Source organism: Bombus vosnesenskii, unplaced genomic scaffold, assembly GCF_011952255.1.
Source record: "Bombus vosnesenskii isolate JDL3184/JDL3185 unplaced genomic scaffold, Bvos_JDL3184-5_v1.1 scf7180000013339, whole genome shotgun sequence".
Classification (NCBI taxonomy): domain Eukaryota; kingdom Metazoa; phylum Arthropoda; class Insecta; order Hymenoptera; family Apidae; genus Bombus; species Bombus vosnesenskii.
This window is the reverse complement of record NW_022882976.1, coordinates 797,697-818,210: the sequence shown is the minus strand read 5'-3', so window position 1 is coordinate 818,210 and position 20,514 is coordinate 797,697. Positions and strand designations below refer to the sequence as shown.

Sequence of the window (20,514 nt, the reverse complement as noted above, 5' to 3'; positions counted from 1 at the left end):
TCACGGTGAATAAAAAACATCAACGAGTTAAATATGGTTTCTGACTATCCAGAGATCAAGTAGAATTTTCATAAAAAGGGATATGAAAGAAATATTATATAAATCTGTATATATTTTTCTTTCGATAATAAAGTATAGTAAGCAGACAATTGCATACTTGAGTCATCGTCTAATTCTCCGCGTTTTAATCCGTAGATATACAATACAAAATATGTCCATCGATAATATCAAATTCTTGTATAAAGGCAGTTTAAAACGCAGTCAGAAATACAGTGGCTTACGAAAGTATTTGGATCCTTACATAAAATGTTCTGCAGTTTTATTAGCGCTATAATGAAACATATCATAATTATATTCGTAAAATTTGAAGTCAATCTGAAAATGCACATAGAAGTTATAAGATATTTATTACTAACATATACATATACATATAAAAATGAATGTTCATCTTGTCCCACTGAATATTGATTCTTACTAGTACAATAAATACTTGACTGTCTAAATATTTTTGTAATCTGTGCGAACTATACGTTTATATTCGGTATCATGCAGCAGTAACGTGTGTGTACATTTTCAGATTTATTTCAAGCTTTACTAGCACCATCATGATGCTCGAGTTTCATTACAGAGCTAACGAAATTTCAAAATTTTTCATACAACTCACAAATATATTCATAAAATGTATCTACATGAGTTCGAATATTTTCGTTAGCTATTGCAATATGTGAGGACACATTGTTTAGAAACGAGACTATCGTCACATCAACTCTTGAATGTAGGAATTTGGTATACTGGTATACAATACTTTTATTAAAACACAGTTACACTTTTGTTAGAAATACAGATTGATCTTGCTTCATTTGAAGAGCGAGTCCTGTGGATAAAAAAGGGATCTTGTGAACGAATCAGAATATACCAATGTAGCAGAAAATATACCGGTCCTGACCCCATTACTGTTGTATTTCATACACACTTGCAAGCGTTATAAAACGACACGTTCTCTCGTTCTTCCGTAATTTCCTCGTCGACGGTGTTCGCTAACGGCCTGCCCCGAGTTTCCGGCAAAATCGAACATAGTATACTTGCTATTAAAGCTAAGCCGCCGCAAAGAGTCGTTGGTCCCCACCATACAACAGCTCCTAATAAATCAGCGACATAAGGCGCGGCTACACTTCCGACATGCGACATCGCAGAATTCGTACCAACCGCGGAGTTTCTGCAGACCTGTTTCGAAGCAAAATAATTTGGAGCTATCATTAATGTCATCATTTCAAACTTTACCAATATGATAATCATGATAGTCTAGTCTTGGTAACAGTGCTAATGAAATTTCAGGTGTTCCAAAAACACACATAATACTTATATTTATTGAACTTGTCTAGAAATATCCAAAAGGTAGATTAAATAGTAAAAATTACGAAAATGTCTATCATAATATTTAGCGAGTAATTTTTATTGAAATAGTTGGATATAGTTAAAAGTATATTTGATGCAGCTTATTTATTAACGCTAGAACTATTGGCGACCAAAATATAGAACTCGCGTGAATGAAATTGTAGAATAATCAAGCTTTTATCTACATACTTAAAAATACAAAATATCATTTAGATCCCGTAAAATGGAAATTTGTAAAGTGTTTTTGAAAAAATTGTAGAATTGCTCATTTTATTGTAGATTGCTTTTATTTATGCTTACTATTTATGCTTACCGTGGGGAAAAGTTCCGAGCTATATAGAATAACGATGCCATAAGCAGCTGACGCGCTGAATCTACCAATTAAGGATACGGTCATAATTACATCGCTTTCAGTCGTTGGAATTGCGAGAATACAGAGTAGACATAACGTAGCTATGACATATAAACTTGCGCTTCCTGGACGTCGTCCCATAATCATTAGAATCGGTGTCGGTATCAAATAAGCTGGTATTTCGGTTAGACCCATTACCAACACGTAAATGTACCGATTTGTTGAGAAATTGTTCACATTTAACGCTGAAAGAATTGATAAAATATATTTTAAGCTTTAAGCTTTAGAACAGTTTACACGAATTCTATTTATTTGAACAAAATTTTTACTAAATGAACTCTTGTTGATTAAATCTATTTTTTTGATGTGAACTGCTATTATATATACAAAGAAATTCTAAGTAGTGGAGAGAATCACTACACTCTCATTATACATATAAAATTCAATTATATAAACTATCTCCCCTTCGATAAGTTACTATAAACAGAGTTCTACTATAAAAGTATAATTCTTTTAGATATTATAGTAGTAAGCGGAAACAGGAATAAATTTCGATCATTCGATTACCTAACGCGTAATAAGTCAGAGAAGCTGTCATCCAAGTAAAATTCGTGATAAGAATCCTCTTTCGTAATTCACTATTGCTAAGAAGCACCCAAAATCCTTTGATACTTTTATGCAATCCTTCTTTGGAATCCTTCGATTCTTGTTTTAACTCTTGTATTCGTATGGTTGGTGTCAATGACGTGCTCATTTCTGCATCAGGACTTCCTTTAGATGCTCTATCGATTAAACTCTTCGCCTCCTGTCGACGATTGTGAGCTATCAGCCATCGTGGAGATTCTGGCATAAGCCTGCAACAGTTGCAAACTACAGTTGTTCTACATATCTGCTCATTAAAATGATTTATCATAATAAGTTCCCTAAATTCTTTTAAAGATACAAACAGTATTTCTCTGAATTCAGTTTTTAATCCTATAATTCAAACAAGATTATGTCGTGAAGCAATTTCGGATAACAAACTGCTTGATCTCAGTCTCTTTGAGAAACTTCACATTACACAAAAGCAAACTTACCACAAATGTATTAGCAAAAGCAAAGCCGGTAAAGATATTGCTAATTGAATATATCTCCATTCGTGTAGCAAATAAGCTACACCTGGCACAATTACTATCCCTGTGGCATAGCCAACGTTGTAAGCAATTCCCATCCATTGTCTGTGTTTTTCATTCGCTACCTCTGTGACTGTATAACAAATAGGCTAATATATAATAATAATTAACGACCCAATAAATCAACTAATAAATATCAACCTTTAATTCATTAGTAATATTTAATTTTAATATTAATTTTGATAGCTGTTGCAGCTTCCAAGGACAGAAATTTCTATAAATACAAATTGATTTAAAATCACATCGATATCACATTACTATGTGTTTCATAGTTATAATATTATCAATTTATAGATTACTCACGTGTTGTGAAAGACGAATACTGTATGGCTGCATGACTAGCACCGTTAACTACTCTCGAGATTATAAAACCCCAATACCACGGCACGATCGCACCAGCTGGACCAGAGGTGATTAACATTATTATTCCAATAACGTAACAGATTTTTCGCCCATATTTATCTGCGATGACTCCGAACAAAGCGCTACCCAATAATTTTCCAAGGGACAAAGCCATGTGCGTGCTCGAACGGGCCGCGGTTTTGTCGCACACCAAATCCCACTAAAATTAATAATAAAGTCGATTATTCATAATTTTCCATTATAATCAAGTCACTGGTTATCCTATCTACATAAAAGTTCTTACTGGAATGCAACATACTCTTTTATAAAATAAGATCTTTTGAAATACTGTCTGAGAAAAATAATTATAAAAAAAAGTATAAAAAACGTATAAAAAAATCCAGTTCTTTTAGTTTTGCCTACAAAAACTCCAGTTTTCCAATTTTGCCTATAAAAAATTCCAGGATACGACAAAAAATTCAAAAAATTTGGAAATAAGACTTCGAAAATTTGTTTTTCGGCGAAGCAAGCTTCCTCATCCATTTTTCTCGCAAGTAAGTATATTATAATCATAACTTTTATTTTTAAATGTAATTGATTACAATTTCAATACTATTGAAGGATATTGTGTGTTATGAATGAAATATATATTCATTCAAGAAAATCGTTATTCCTTTAAGAATTTTAACGTGCTCCGAATTTTTGAGCGGGAGTGAATCGATACTAACAGATGTCGCCGTGAGTATTGGACACGATGGAAACGACTTTCTGGCAAGGATAAGGGAACTTTAAGGAAATTGGATTTTAAGTAACTTCGGATAATAGTGTTACGACTTACGGCTATATCTAATTAGTGAAATGTGATACTCACATCTTGCACGAGAGAAGTTCCATCGATATCATTTGCGAAACTCCTTACTTCACAGGAAATCGACTTAGGTAGAGGATTCGACATTTTATATTCTAACGCTTTCTCGAATCCAATATACGCAAAGTCTTCATAATTATAATCGTACATAGTACATGAAGTGGTCGATGAGATGTTTCTTATTTCTTCGTCCGTCCAATTCGCGGCAGTCAAACTTGGTATTGCACACCAATGTGTGGGAGTCTGTGAAACATAATTCTTATTCATCTAATCATATATGTATATTTTTATATAGAATCCTATCACTTTTTTATTCCAGGACTATGATCGCTATATAATATTTTTTTTATTAATATGGTACAGTGGCTACAAGAAGTATTGGCATGTCATATTTATTATAATATTTAAATACTAATTGATTAAGTTTGATTACTTGTTAATTGTTACCGTACCACTTTTAGTATTTGGTACTTTGATATGATTACTAAAATTTGAGACGTATATAGAACTTGATAAAAAGACTTTTCGTTGAAAAATAATGATATGTGCGAATAGTTTTTGTAGTTACTAAGTGTAAGTTAAGTTTACTTCGGCAATAAAGATATAAGACATGGAGTGCATCCCATTGAATATCGTCGGTGTCAGTGTAAAAATGAATATTATCCATAAAAAGCTGGACCCATATCCGAGTTTATCAAGCGCTTCGAGCAGCGGATCCGTGTCTTTCATTCTTCCTCTATCATTACCTCCATTGGCGGGCATGTTTTCTCTAGAAATCATACGAAGGTAAATAATTTCATACTTTTGGAAAACAGGCATCAACAAATTTGTTATGATTATAATCAATGTGTTTTTGTACGCAACATTTATAAAATACGATTTTGAAAAAAGTTACAAACCATCATTTAATTTTCTAATCAAATCTATAAGAAAATATGAAGAAGAAATTATTAACGATTATATTCGCTGCAACATCGATCACACCATAAATACAATCAATAGTCGCTCATTTTTTAATCATAAAATCAACTAACTGCCACTCATAGTTCTATATTGTATCTCATTATTCTCTCATTTTTCACAAACTTTTGTCAATATGTAGTACTTTTTTTATGACACTGTCACATTGCAATTATTTTCATCGTATTTTCACTCTGATAAGCATACTATATTACTTCGAATAACAACAATTCGATCGCGTAAGTTTAAATGGATCACACTATCCGCTTGTCGATTTACGCTCACCAATTTTGCAATTGGTTAATTACCAATACAATTTCGGACAAATTTTTCAACGTTTCTTGGATCGAAGGTCTCCGTACGATCGTATACCAGCGACTGACAATTGACAGCTGTTTCCTCCGCCACGTATCGAGATAAGCAAGTTTCTAAACAGGTATAGGTATAGCGACATTATGTATGTCGATACCGATGTCCATTTTGTGATAATGATAATCTCAGCTGATTTACTTACATGTGTAAGTGTCTTCGTATTCTAAATAGTATATTGTTATGCTATAAGTTTATAATTCTTTCGACAATTTTGTATAATTTAGCATTATTTCCTGTTCCTTTATCAAAAACGTTTTCAGACTTCTTCATAACAGATTTCTTAATTTTAGTTTTTTTTTTTTTTTTTGTTATAGAGTTCTATTTTATCGAAGTTGAATATTAACTGTACAGATTTTTGGATTTAGTAGAACTTAAAATTTATTTGCAACTCGTTCAACACTTATCTAGAATTTTTATATGAAAGGGAACACATCAGTACTTAATTACCGATCTCCACCGATGTTACTTCTATCTGCATATTTGTCTTTAAACGATATGTGTCTGCAAGTAAATGGTTTTTGAGTGTTCATACAATTAAGATTTACAATTGAGAAATTAGAAATTTATCTGAAAATCTATACTGCAAAATAAACTACATTGACAAATGTATTAAAAGAGTTGTGAATGCAAAAATACACTTTTCCATCGAGCTCTTCGATTAAAAAATTATTATTACAACAAACGTTGTAATAAAGTGACACAATGTTGAAAATATTTTTGTAAAAGAAACAGGTGACAGCATATTCTACATTGTACAACGACAATAATGTCATTATTTGTCGGCTACGGGGCAATACGAAACGGTTGGTACATCACTGGAATAATTATCAGATCCATCGAATGCATTTACTTACAACTTATCAGACGAGAAAGCTTATTAGAATGTTACGAGATATCAAATTTACGCGCTTATACGGTTTACAAGCATTATGTCGCGAAGAGAAAAGAGATGATTTGATTGCGTACATTTTGTGGCAGCGAAAACACACGAACGAATTGTTTTAATTCACGTTGCTATCTGTTATCTTGTTGAGAATCGGTTGAGCAATACTGGCACTCGCTGTAAAACGTTTTGGCTGCCGAAGTTCTTGGCACCGATTGAGAGGAAAATAGTTCTGTAGACTTCTTGAATGTAAAAAAAAGAAAAAACGAAACATTCGCCGATTGTTCCGATTTTAGAAGCCGTTTTTCTTTTAAAATTTAATCTTCGCTTATCATTATATATAAATTAGAGCGGCTGACGAAAATATTTAAACTCTTATCATAGGGAACTTTTGTACCAATATTGTACGTATTATATAAAACATTTTGAAATTTCATTAACACTGTAATTAGACACGATTATCGTGATTACATTGGTCAAACTTGGAATCCATTTGAAAATGTATATAGAAATTACGAGATATGTACTGTCAAAATATGTCAAGTAAAAAATCAGTATACAGTACGTACAATATACAGCTTGAACGTGCATTAAGTATCTTACGACTTACTAATACAATTCATAATCGACTGTTTAAATAGTATTATGATATATAGACATATACTTGTTTTAAGCATCTTGTAGCATCCATCTACGTTCGTTTCCACATTCGTTTCAAACTTTATCAATACGATTATGACAGTCTCGTTACAGTGCTAACAACATTTTTAAGTGTTTCGTATAACACACATAATATATTCTCAAAATGTTTCTAAATGTTTTGTGAGCCCCTAAATATCCAACTACACGTCAAGTATTTTTCTTATTATTAAATATTATTAATAAATATTATTACATTTCTCTTTCATTTAAGATCTTAAATCAACGAAATCGTGTTTTCTCGAATTTCGTCGATTTTCACAACGATCACCGAATCGACGAATAATCGAAACAGATTATCGACCATTTATTTCCATCATAGTCATAGCTGTTTGATCGCACATATTTAATCGCTTTCATACTTTTGCGCTCGCGAAGTTCAACGTCCTTGAGATTAATTTCGCGTCGCGGTTTTTCAGTGGCGTTTTCCGCATAGACCGAGACAGGAAAGATCCGACTTGAGCGTATTATTAGAAGCACGATGAATTGTTTTTACAGGGGCATAGACGAGTTGACATAGTTACAATTACGACGTCTTCTACTTCGTCGATTATCTTTTTATTAGGAACTAATAATAGACGCTCTTAGCTCTAAGACTCGCCACGGTGGCAATTATTCGCCGTTAACTTCCAAACAAAAGCGAAAAAGTTCATCCGAAAAAATACGAAAATACGGTTTCAATCACGATCATCTTCCCCCGTGCACTTTTGATTCTTCCATTATTTATATATTATATACAGTCGCAGAGACAGAAATAAATGGACGGGTAGACTGGGAGTAAATGCCAATGAAGCTTAATTGTTATATGCTTGAATTTTATTTATTTTATATCCGTACAGGACACATAGGTTATTTAGTAGATAATTGAAAATAATAATAACATTCTGATGTAAACAAGTTGCATTTAACGAAACTTCATTGATACATGTCTCCACTTGTCCACTTATTTTTATAATAACTGATAGTCAATAATAAATTCTCTTTGGACATTTATATCTACTTTATCTCCTGAATTGAAATAACGCTATCTACTGAGAATCGATATCACAATTTTATCTCAAGTCAAGTAAAACAATAAACTGTTCATCAGTCTTGGTCTATTTCTAAAAATTAGCCGCTTAGAAACGAAAATCAACATTCGATTAATTTCGTACTGTATTCAGACGACTTTGAATTGCAAATATTTATATTATTCATTGACTTGTATTCGTCGCACCATGGGAACGTTGTACACTAAATGGAAAAATGAGTTTGCTATATGATACAATGCTCTTATCCAGGCATCGACTTTGTATCTAATTTCTCTCGCGATTGGGAAGGCTTCTCTTGGCTCTTCGAGCTCCATTATACTGCAAAGAAACAAATTTTAGTTAAATTTATTCTGTTAATTTGCACATGCTTCATACCTGCTATATTCCATTCAAATATACTATAACTTATAACATCATCAATTGACTAGATTCAAAGATGACACAGATATTCGACATAAGTTATTATCGTGGGTGTAATCAGCAATTAAACAACTATGTCTACAAAGTATTTACAAAGATTCACAAAATTATTACGTACCCATCCGTTTCTGGTTCCTCTTTATTTCGATTAGTACAGGTGTACATGTAGCAAGCTGGATAAGCGCTCGTTGTCGTTACTTTATGAAATTGGCCTGTTTGTATTTGAATCGATGATCCTTTCGAGACCACGATATATCTCTGTTCCTCATCGCTATATGTTATTTCACCTTCGAGGACAGTCAGTGTGACGTTGGTGAAGTTCTTAGAGATATAATTGTCTAGATACATGCCTGGGAAATCAGCGACGAAAAGAACATCGGTATCGTTGGACCAAGTGTAAACGTGTTGCTGAATTTCTTCCAACTTGTATCTGAATAGAAAATAAAGCAATAAATATCATAATTTTGTTATTTATATGAAAATATTCGTTCGTTGAAAACGCTCTTTACTAGGGTAGTTTAATTCATAAATCATTAGATAAGTAAATTATGTTTATACCTGTACGAACTATATTGCGAAAGAAGGGGCATTAAGAAAGAAACAGGCTGAAACGGGTGCCAATCTACTGTTAGCATATCAACATTTGGATCAAACATCCTCTGTTGGAATCTTCCGTTTAGCGAACACCACACGTCGATGTAGATGCTTAAATTCGATGACAGTCGCGACCATTTCGGTTTTCTGTCGCGTTGGAAGTCACTCTCGAAAAGCTGATCTTCTTGTTTAATTAAATTATCCTATAAATATTATATTACTCTCTACAGCATAAATTGCATGTGAAACTTACTGATCGTATGCGTCGTTATAGATGTGAATCTCTCTTTTCTTATTTACTAAGAATTCACATTCTCAAACATTACATAATTCGATGATACAGGTGTATCGATAAGATAACACTTACTCTTAAACAGGAAGCGTATTGTATGACCATATCGCCGTGTTTCTCCCATCGATTGGTTTGCACCCATGCTTTAGGATCCAAATAACGATCCTCGTTACTGACGTTATCGTGAATCTTAATTACGACTAGTACAGTATCCCAAACGTGCACCATCATGTCCCAAGAATATCCATACATTCCTGGTACCCAGTTATTGTAACCCTAATAATAATGAAAAAAGGAATTATTGAATATCAAAAAATTGATGTAAACGGTTCGTGTAATCAGGAACATATTATTAGTGTACCTTCGTGATAAAATGAGAGTATGGTAAGAAAAACTGCAAGAATACATGGAATAGTAATAGAGAAACTACGAACTTTTGCTTCTTCGTCACTCTAGTCGATTTGCTGCTGATTCCTTTGATATGTTTACGAGTAATTGTAGAGCTTATCGAGTTTGTACCTTCTTGGTTTCCATCATCGATCGATGATCCGTTGCCAGTTTCATCATTTATTTCATCGTACGATTCTTTTATTCGCTCCATCGCAATTTTCTTATAGTTTCTTATCTGTTGACTTTTCTTAGAAAATGAACGAGCATAATTACGTTTGATGAAAGTTCCGAGCCTTCGAGGCCAATTTGGATTGCAAAACAGAGGCATCGTTGCAAGGCACACTAATGGAAACATTCCTGAAAATAAACACTGAAATTAATAATGCACATAGAATTTCGTTTGCCTTGGGATATTATTATTACCGAAACGAAATTACTCACCGATGCTGAATAATCGAGAGTTCATTAAGTGGAAAGCTGTACAAAAGATCATTGCAGGAATTCGAGTTTTATCGAACAGCATCCAAAATCCAACCGTGAGGTCAAAGATAAATCCAAACCAGTGAACTATGAAAAAATCAGTTTGCTTGGTGGTCAAAAATAATCTGAAATGGTGCAATACTATTTTATCGACTGGTAAAATTCTATCGGCTGTCTACCTCTGATAAGAGTATAGTTTTCATGTATTTTCGAACTTAGATACGTTCGGTTCTTAATTATACCTACTTGAACGGACTGAAGACCCAATGCTGCGATAAATTCGTCATGGCGTAACCCGATAGCCATTCTGCGCCAGATTTTTTCAATCCAGCTAAAAAATATAGTGCAAAAAATTGAAATTTTAGAATGAAATAGTTCCATAATGGTGCAGTTTTCTCGGTAACTTTCATTTTAGTAGCATCCAATGCACTGTAAGAGAACACTTCGTCAATTTCTACCATTAAATAATTAGTAGACATAGAACTGCCCAAGTTGTACAGATTTATAAATTAAATATTTTATAAAGAAAATCAGGAAAAATTGCAGAGAAAACGAGAAGAAAAATTTTCATTTATTGTTTAGGCCATCAAATTGATATTTTTTAGTATTAAATTAATATCTGCAATGATTCTGACTCATATCAGTCAATTTTCTCATTCAGATTTTCTCTCAAACTCACAAGTACTTGTTAGCCTCCGTACCCCAGAAGAGAATAGCAACGATCCCATAAAGATACGTGTGATTGTTCCAGTAGCTTTTATCCAAGAGGAAGATGTACCAATATGGAATCACGAAACAGGCACAAGCTACTTTGAACCGCGAACCCAGCATAATTCCAAAAGCACCAATCCACATTATCGCATAAATTAATATCATCCATGGCAGTGAGGGAGCTTTCATTCCGTGAATTAATGGGAAATGACACTCCATAGGATCTCCCCATTTTATGTCTATATCTGCTAATCCACGTTCTTCTACCACGTCCAATACCATGCATAGTCCTAGACAATGTTATTTAAGTAAACATAAAATTAAGTATAAATTTGTATTACCTCTTATGTTTTATGTTAACAAATAGATTGCCCATCTATTTTTTTAACCATTATATTATATCTTAAAATAACTAACCAAAAAGTGCTCTGACAACTCCTAAACTAGCTGGATCAGTTGGTCGATACAAAAGCGCTGTGAATTTTTCAAAAGACGAAAGATCGTTCAATTTGAATCCACATAGTCTTTCGAACTTATCTTCAATCGTACGTGCTGAGAGTTTCTGTTTACCATCTTTCTTACATTCACTTTCAGTTTCTGCGCAGGGTTGTGAAGTTGCTAATTGTCTGCTTTTCCTCCACATAACTATTGAACTGAAAGTAAAAATACTAAGCTTTACATCACAAAAGCTTTACATGAGCTTTACATAATACAAACATATTCTTTAAACAACAAAGTTACTTCTTTTCAACCACTCTTTTTGACATTATCACCTACAATACGAGAACATGAACGTACCAATCAATCGATAAAAAATATTAAAGAATTGATCCGCAAAATTCCATCGAGGCGAGTCGAAACGCAATGAAGTTCGCTGAACTTTAACTTCAAACTTTGAATCTGAACAGAAAAGAGACTGAAACTGATAAGAGATCGAATGAAAGCAAATATATCGCGAACCGATGCGAAGAGTAAAGCGAAAGTATTCGATTTAACTTACCGAGGAGCGGCGTGTTTAAGCTAGAGTAGATGAAACCGGTCCGATGACGATGTATCGAAGGTTGCTGGACTTCTGCGCGTCGCAGCTGCAGGACTAGTCACTGAAGAAGAAATTCCGGAGGCTGAGAGAGAGCAGGAGCACCGTCGCCAGGCAACGTGCTCGATTATTGACCCGCGCCCGCGCAATAATAATATATATTATCGGGCATTCTTGTGTATTGTGCTCAGGTTTATCGATGCACACTGTCGGTCGATATTTAAAAAATGCATCGTCATCTGCTTCTGCTTCGTGTGTAACCGAAAGAAAACGAAATTTGCTTCAGTATATTTTGTAAAGTGGATGGATACCTATGTAAAGTGTCGATTGTTCGCTTCGACGATTTTACTGGACTAAATTTATCGATTTTTTCACTATGTTTACGCGATGAAGAAAATTAAAAATTTTATATAACGGACGAGTTCCGTAATCGGCATAAGTTTCAGATATTGGGAAGTTTAATGTGGAAGATACTAGAGTGCTCCGAATTAATTTATGGAGTTTTCTCAGGTTTATACGATTGAGCAAAGTTATGGTATTTTCTAAAATTCTGTGAAACGTAAAGAAAGTTTGTGAAAACCAGGAGAATGTTTCATAGCAATTGGAACGTTGGTTAACTGGTTGAATTGTACGTTGCGTCGTTATACTCGTTTAAAAATAAATTATCGACATCCGCTTATCTCCGCCATTGTCAGTACACTATGTAATTATATAACAAGGTCTGACAAATTTACGTATTTTCTTATTGCGTGACTAACGTTCGAGAGCAATAGTGTATTTTCTATTTTTTAATATTTACTTTTATTATTGTGCTAGATATAAAGAAACAATTCTATCATAAATAATGTTTGCAAAGATAACTAACATTATCTTTCAGTATATATGTTTCAGTACATATGATGAAAGATACGATATATGTGGCTTATAAATAATAACCTATCTTAGTCATCGAATAAGATACAAGAGGGGTGCGAGAATATTAGATTCTCAAAGATAGACTATTATATCCAAAATCCTTACTTTTCATCAAGAAGGTCCTATGGGATCTCGCTACGCTCTTACTATTAATCCGAATCGTTTCTACCACAACGTATCGCTTAACCCTTTCCTTTCATCAAATTGATGAATCAGTAACACATTTATTCATTCATTTCATCAATCTATCGAATTTAACTTGCATGAAAAATTGTCGTTGCATCTTAGAAATACTTCTTGTGTTCGAAATGGTTTTATAGTCTAAAAATAGATGCAGTTTCAAATCATGTACGTAGAGGAATAGTATAACGGTATACAATTCGTATTAGAGAACAACGATTACGCAGTTTTTGAATGAGGCAACGAAGTCTTTTTGGTCTCGCAGCTGGGGTGTTTCTAATGAATGGACGTAACTTCGCGTTCAAAATCCCCAACGGCCGTTTTAAAGCCGTAAAACAAAGGACTGATTTATTTCAGCACGCCCCTCAATCTGTCTCCGTGGACCACTTTTGATTAGTGCTGCCTCTTCAAGGTTCAAGGCTCCAAAACTACCATTTCATAATGGATCTCGGCCCCTCTTGTATTCCTCGATACGTCTTAGAGACAAAAACACCAAATGTAGTTATATACATTTACAACACGTTCTAATACATCACAAATAAAAATTCAATATCAACTGGATACGAATTTAAAACGCTGTATCTAAAAAAGTTAAAAATATCTGAAGAGTCTTGATCTTTTACACACATACGAAATCACTAGTTTCGCTTTTCTTTTACTTTTTCTATCTTTCCTATCAAAGTAATTGTTTTCGTAATTTGTTATCGTCATGGCTCACTTCAAACATTTATTTATACTTCTGAATAAAGTACTGTACGACTCAAGCAGAAAAATATTTTACATTCAAATATGTGTAAGTGAAAAAAGAAATGCAAAGCTTTTTCGCCTGAGATTTTGATTTTTGGAAAGAATTGAGTTTGAAATGAACACTTCGACACATTGTCGATAGCTATATTGAACGTTCCCTTGAAATTTACGAATTTGTATTCTCGATTTTCCTCAGTAGATAACCAATTTGAAAAAACCTTTTCCCTTCATTTTCAATTTATTTATATACGTATAACGACCTCTTGCGCGGATATAAAACCTATAATAGGACATTCAATATTCATTAAATGTACTACCATAAAAAAGAACATTTCCTCTTCTTCGGTTCTCCATTGGAAAATGGAACGCGACGGGACACGTGAGCGAGGAAATTAACGCCGCTATTTGCTCACGGGAACCCATAAGAACCCCATCAACCCCCGCGTAATATTTGCCGAACTTATTTGTTCAGGAATATGAATCAGTCCACCTGGAAACGGCCAAAATGAGGGATGGAGAAAGAAGTCGAACGAATAGGAGAAGAGGCGAAAGGAGATCCGCGATTGTCGTACGTATTTGCCCGGCTATTTATCACGGTTTATTATTTCCTATTGTCGATGGAGTCACGCATTGTTGGCGGACGAGGAGGGCCGCGGCGAATTTCTAAAACCGTGTCCGATCGAATTTGCATATATCGCCCGGGATGCGTGTCTGGCGTCCGATTACAGGCCCTATTAATTGCGGTTCCGCATTGTTCTCCCCGATAACGTACTCTGATATCGAGTTCTAGCCCTCGTTCGCTCCTCCTTCTTCTCCTTGACTTCATTTTTCCAGCTTGCTTTCGATTGTCGACTTAGTTAAGAATGACGCTTTTCATTTTGACGTGACGTTCATTTACGAAGAAATTAACGCTTTGAAATTCTGATCGTGATAGATTAACAAGTGTGAAAAGGTGAAATTCCTTTTTAGAGCTTTCAGTTTGCCTTTAGTTGTTGGACATTTAATGGTGCAATTTGTGATTTTTATTCGGCGTCGTTCTTTCCTGAAGAAATTCATAGGTTGTAATTTTGGTCGTGACAGATTTGAGAAGCGTGTGAATGAAGTTTCTTTTTTGAGTTGTTCAGCTTAGCCTTAGTAGTTAAATATTCGAGGGTGTAACTTTTGATTTTTATTGAACCACGTTCTTTCATGAAGGAGTCAATATGCTGTGAAAGATTTTAGAGGTGAAAGGAATATTGTTCCTTCTTTGAGTTTTCATTCTTATCGAACAATGTTGCTGTTAATTACTGTTGACTGATACTTGTCAAAAGTAATGTAGTTGTCATTTATGTAACAAACTGAAGAGAATGAAAGGTTTGTACGGTTCACTATAGTAGCCACGTTATTCTCAAAATCTCGATGAAAAGTGTAATCCTCGCTGCATTAGATTGATGCATATTCATGTGAAGAGTAGAAGAATCAAAGGATATTGCGGACAACTCTTTACGCTTGAAGGGACAATAGCGTGGATGTAACGCGCATCCGATATTATGTAACTCATATTCATTGTGTTCAAGAGTTTCTTTATGCAACAAAAACATATTACGCAAGAAAGGATTATTCCAATAAATTCAATCACTTGTTTCCATCAATATCGTAATCACAGAAACTTTAAAGAAAATTGTCCCATGTTTAAAATTTCTTTCATCTAAATTTCGAAAACATATAATCTACACCTTATACATTTTTTTGAAATTGAAATTTCAAACTATGTACATTGGTGATCTAAGAGTGAACGTTTCCCCATAAAGAATTCCACTAGTAACGATCTTTGCGCAGCAAGTCTAAATAGCAAAAGGGGAGGAGGGATGGATGAAGTGGGCAAAAAAAATCCGGCATAAAATTAACAGTATACAGCTTGCAGAATGCAGTTTGTTGCTCACCGGCAATATTTCACGATGGCCTCTCCCGCGAAGAGAGAGAGAGGGTTCGTTCTTGAGGGGGGTGTTTAACAATGGAACCCTTTACCCAGCCCCTAGCGCCCAGCCAACATCCATACATCATCATTCATACTGAAAAAAAATCTGGGGGCACCTATAGCAGCCTACAGTGGAGGGGCCTTCGAAATTTCAAAGTACCCAGTACGCATCAAGTACTTTCTAATGCTACGCTGGATTTTTCGTTTGCCTTGTTCAGGAAGCTTGAGTTGCACCTCTAATAGTAACAAGTTTCATACTTGTCCCTGTGAATGGTTTAATTTTGCAATAATACTGACTTAGATATTCATAAGGATACGTTAAAAAAATTTAGGATATTGTATGAATGAACGAAACAAGTTTAAGGAAACTAAATAAAATTTATAGAGTTTTTTATTTCCATACATGTAATACTTTTAGTACACTACATGTTAAAATTGAAAAGAAACAAACAAATTGCAACTGGAAATAAAAAATAAATTTTTACTTCTTATGTCTCTACAACAAACCGTAACTTAACGGAACCAAAGAAGTGGAAAAGTAAACTAAAATGAACAATAGCGTCCAAACAAACCCATGAAGTTCTTGGGATCATTTGATTCCTAAAAACTGCCTGACACCCTTTAAAAATACTACCACGCCTAGGAACGCCAAAAGGGGTTGCACCGGTAGTAAACAGTGACGTGCGAAACTGTCGCGCAGGATAAGGAAAAAAATGGAGAGCCAAAGAAAGTCGTAAAACCATTTTGCTCTTTATGGACCACCCTTTGCCCCTATCGAGAAAATATTCGCCATCCTCCAGGAATAAAAAGTACCTCGGGAAACTTTATGAAATATATTTTCCAATCCGTTGTTTAATTTTGTGCTAAAAATTTAATAGTTAACACAATTAAAAATTAATGTCGTTTACTTGAGGAATTCCTCAATGATACTGAGTAACATTAAAAAATTTTCAATCGCTTTATGCAATAATAGAAAATTTTTAGTTATTTTAGGTATTTATATCAATGTATATTATATTATTATATTCATATTCGGTAAGCAAGGGTTTCTAGATTCTAAATTCTTATTTTCGGCTAACACTACAAACTTTTCGATTCCTTTTGAGGAAATGTTTTGAACGAATGACAGTTAGCAATCGAAGATCCATTCTAGATCAAAACTTATCGATCAGTAACGATCGTAGGACAGCGGAGCGCGAAAGAATCGAAAAAGAAGACAGAATGAGAAGCGTAATCCGCTTTTCGAAAAGTGGCAACCCCTTCGACGAACTGTGCGTCGGTCGTGTCACAGCACGGGTGACTGATTGTAAAACCATGGAGTAACCCGCAAAGGGTTGCTGGGTCGGGGTAAGAGGGAGACGGACAGTTTAAACTTGAACCTCGTAATCGACGTGTAATCCTCTAAAGCCGTGACAGCCCGAAGATAATGGAGCACCGATCGTCGATGGGTGGCTAGTTTGTTTTCCATGGCGGTCGCTTCTTAAGCGTTTTCAATGTTCACGAAACCTGATGGGAATACTAAACACATTTGTTGGCCGATTTATTTATGGAGTAAATGTGAATCCGTTGTTTAGATTAATATTTATTTTATTACGAAACTTTAGTAATAAATTATTGTCGACATATGACACAATAAGTAGACATTTATATATTGTAGAATAAATGCTGCCACATAGATTAGAAGTATTAAGTAAAGTAAGATTCCATTGTGTAAATTATAATATGGATCGCAAACTTTAAAATTTATGGCATCCGAATTTAAAACATACAGTAAACGCTATGTAATTAATAAAAATCAGACCAGTCTTCCAGAAACAAACTCATTTCTTCTTGCAGCTGGTCAAAAAACGATTGTAAAAGAGTACACGCTTTTTTTAACTTTCCTAAAACCAGACAATCCTGGAGCAAGTGTTTCGTGAACGAAGTTTGGTAAAAAAAAAGCATTAAAAACGTTCCCCGTGAAAATCTTCTTTTTGTTACTTGTGTAGCTAGAAAACCTGCACGAGGTTTAACCGTCTTTTTCTTTTTTAAGTTTGCTGTAAAATCTATGTGGGGTGCTGGATGGAATTAAAACCATTAGAAGCTCATTAGCATTTCTCGTTTCGATAGTTTATGATCTCGAAAGAGGGCAGACTGATACTCGCATCATCACATGCGAACGATTTTCATTTTTGCGAGGCGTTCATCTGGAAAGACGATTCTGGGGTGACAAAACGCAGGGGATACAGGTACCGGTGCGTATTCGACTGGGTGTCCATCATGATGTCACTCGTGTGATTCATTTTCTAAGCCTTGAAACATGCCCAGAATTGAAGAGTTCGTTGAAATAAGGCGATAGCTGGAATATTTAAATTCTATTTATTGGAAGAGAAACAAAGCTAAAATTTTCAAAAGTGTAAAAGTTTATCGTTACGAAAGTATTATTTAACTATGAATTTATAGTACGTTTCGAAGGCCGACTTAATTTTGAATTGGTTTCCTGTAATTACGAAGGGGTGCCTACTTATTGCAGCAGCCTCTTTAATTTTCAAAAATACAATACTCGTCGAAAATAGATATCACGTATGTAAGTAGATTTCTATGGATTTAAGAAAGCATGGTTCGAAAATAGAACGAGGGGAAGAAAAGTCTATGCTTTATTTGATTAGAGTTTGACAGCCAATCGAGATTCCATAAAACTTTGATGCAGTTCGTTATAAGAATTATTTTCATTGATCTGTTACATTGGAAGAGCGTAGCTGATCGATCTGCGAATCACATACCAGTTTCTAGGGAATACCCTGCTGAGAGATTCTTTTGTTCGAATAGTTGGCGAGGAACCATCCTCTCTTGTCCCTAGGGAATCTTCCAGTATTATATTCTACGTTTCCCTCCTAGGAACGATCATTATCTCTTTAGAAACCGAGCGATACGATGCGAGTCGAGTAATCTGAACGTTATCTCTTTTATTAATAGAAAAGGAATCAACTGAATCTTTCGTAAGATTAGAAAGAATGTTGCAGGATACTTGTAGCTTAAGTAAACTTTAATCAAGATTAAGTCTTTCTCTATCTGTTACGAGTTATTAAAAGCAGCATTGTGTTCAATTTTATTTCTTTCTCGTTTAATCAAGAAATGAAAATCAATAAACAATCGAAATATGAGCTGTTCAGAAGCCACATTGATCAATACCATAAATTAGAAAGTACAAAACAGTGATGATGTTACGAACACCGTTTTTTTACATTTGTCTTAGATTGTTTATGTCATATTTTTACGATGTATTTTATAGCAGTAAGTCATTTGTTTCGTGAGAATTGAATATTAATCGTGTATTTACGTAATGACACTAAGAAATTGATAAAAAGTGGAGCTGATGAATTCGTCTTCCAAGAGTCTCATACGTACATAGTTTGATTCTGTGTTGGAGAAGCTGAAAGATGCGACAGTACTTTTAACGAGTTCCCCTAAAAATAATTTCCCTCTGTCTGTTTATTTGTGTACACTGGCTCGACAGGCTTGCCACCCTCTACTTTTAACCGTACAATCGTTCCGATGTAACGTTCATAGAAGGTCAATGGCGCGTGCAGCCTTTTTTTTATCCTCGATATTATTTTACCACAAATGGCAACTGTACTACTTTTGTCCAGCCGCCGGGCCAAACCGGTCCACTTCGTTTTTAAGTGCCTAGTCCCGCTTAGTAGACATCTGCGATAATTTCTGTGTACGAACCGTTTCTAACATAGCCATACTATTTTTCATCCTTCTTCTTTTTTTATCTCTTGCATCCCACAATCATTATTTATCTTTTAATAAGATCATTTATCTTACAAATTAACTGAACACATGACATACCTATCTTGGTTAGTTTATCCTGATTATTTCCCATAATCCCTTCAATTGAAAAAAACTAACTAAACTTCCTTTTTTTATAAATATCCTATTCTAAAAATACCAAAGAATTGACCAACATAGACGAATACAACTCGAGGAATCGAAACAGTGGTCATGCAAAGTTAACAAATCCGTTGTCACGACAGCAATTCTGTCGATGTTCCATTAGATAAGAGAGACAATAGAGTGATAGTCAGAGTGCAAACATAATGGTAATGGCTCTCGGTAACCAGGAACTCGAACGGGAGATTAAAATCTGCCGTTGTACGCCGACTGTGTTTATGGTGGCCGCACACACAAGAGGTCTGGCGTTAACGTCAAAAGGCGTTATTCGCTTCAACTAGCTCACCTGGTATATACCGGCAGGAAGGTATCTGATTATTCGATCCAGACGAGATTCGGAACAGTTTTTAATGTGGCCTTTTTGTTTCTCTTTCGATCTACCTCAATGTATCCTTTTGAAACCTTGAAACCTTGGCGATTACAAAAGTTTGCCATTGTTAAGGCAATTTTATAGGGAAACAACTGGTTAATTTTAATTTCTAATAACATGATGGGTATTTTAATAGTAATTAAATACTATTTTTAATTTCTAGTTAGAATATTACTTAGAAAAGAGAATATTTCTAGTGAGTTATTTCATAAAAAATGTGGCTCTTTCTGAAAGCTAAATCTATCATAATGAAAGTTGTTAGTATCGGAGTTCTATAAAATCGAAATAGAAAACTTGACAGAAACGGAATTTAAGGAGAAAATCATTATTAATCAATTGTCAATATATAACATTTCGAAAGAATCCTTCGCAAATAAATGATATTTATTTTTCTGTAAGCTATTCAGATCGC

The 20,514-nt window shown here is 34.4% G+C and overlaps 2 protein-coding genes across 7 annotated transcripts; both read right to left on the bottom strand.

Moving 5' to 3' along the window:
- Window positions 1-789: 789 nt before the first annotated feature.
- On the bottom strand, window positions 790-5,686 carry LOC117236018 (organic cation transporter protein-like). 2 transcript variants are annotated; one of them, XM_033498591.1, is made up of 9 exons: window positions 5,029-5,685; window positions 4,718-4,898; window positions 4,133-4,372; window positions 3,223-3,481; window positions 2,824-2,992; window positions 2,315-2,601; window positions 1,709-1,992; window positions 974-1,224; window positions 790-874 (listed from the first exon to the last, which is right to left on the bottom strand). In XM_033498591.1, exons 2-9 carry the CDS (start codon window positions 4,889-4,891, stop codon window positions 811-813), a joined length of 1,728 nt encoding a protein of 575 aa, XP_033354482.1. In that variant the 5' UTR covers window positions 4,892-4,898; window positions 5,029-5,685; the 3' UTR covers window positions 790-810. The 2 variants fall into 2 exon arrangements, with proteins under 2 accessions (XP_033354482.1, XP_033354481.1); XM_033498590.1 differs by having other exon boundaries at window positions 4,718-5,686.
- A 1,877-nt stretch (window positions 5,687-7,563) lies between these two features.
- LOC117236017 (vitamin K-dependent gamma-carboxylase) lies at window positions 7,564-12,337 on the bottom strand. Of its 5 annotated transcripts, none has more exons than XM_033498585.1 (11): window positions 11,962-12,337; window positions 11,760-11,883; window positions 11,379-11,614; window positions 10,930-11,251; window positions 10,497-10,679; window positions 10,212-10,375; window positions 9,742-10,127; window positions 9,456-9,656; window positions 9,053-9,291; window positions 8,613-8,924; window positions 8,233-8,392 (listed from the first exon to the last, which is right to left on the bottom strand). In XM_033498585.1, the coding sequence occupies exons 3-11, from the start codon at window positions 11,602-11,604 to the stop codon at window positions 8,233-8,235; spliced, it is 2,193 nt and encodes a 730-aa protein (XP_033354476.1). In that variant the 5' UTR covers window positions 11,605-11,614; window positions 11,760-11,883; window positions 11,962-12,337. The 5 variants fall into 5 exon arrangements, with proteins under 5 accessions (XP_033354480.1, XP_033354476.1, XP_033354478.1 ...); XM_033498587.1 differs by having other exon boundaries at window positions 11,760-11,861; XM_033498588.1 differs by lacking the exon at window positions 11,760-11,883 and having other exon boundaries at window positions 11,379-11,629.
- Between the last annotated feature and the right edge of the window lie 8,177 nt (window positions 12,338-20,514).

Bases quoted from the DNA above. Each gene is read 5' to 3' on its own strand.
- LOC117236018 (XM_033498590.1), bottom strand. From the start codon at position 4,948: ATGCCTGTTTTCCAAAAGTATGAAATTATTTACCTTCGTATGATTTCT. The intron at 4,373-4,717 runs GTAAACTTAACT...TATGTTTCACAG, and splicing joins CTTATATCTTTATTGCCGAA to ACTCCCACACATTGGTGTGC. The intron at 2,602-2,823 runs GTAAGTTTGCTT...CAACTGTTGCAG, and splicing joins CTTTTGCTAATACATTTGTG to GCTTATGCCAGAATCTCCAC.
- LOC117236017 (XM_033498585.1), bottom strand. From the start codon at position 11,604: ATGTGGAGGAAAAGCAGACAATTAGCAACTTCACAACCCTGCGCAGAA. The intron at 10,376-10,496 runs GTAGGTATAATT...GCACCATTTCAG, and splicing joins TGGGTCTTCAGTCCGTTCAA to ATTATTTTTGACCACCAAGC. The intron at 10,128-10,211 runs GTGAGTAATTTC...GTTTATTTTCAG, and splicing joins CTCTCGATTATTCAGCATCG to GAATGTTTCCATTAGTGTGC.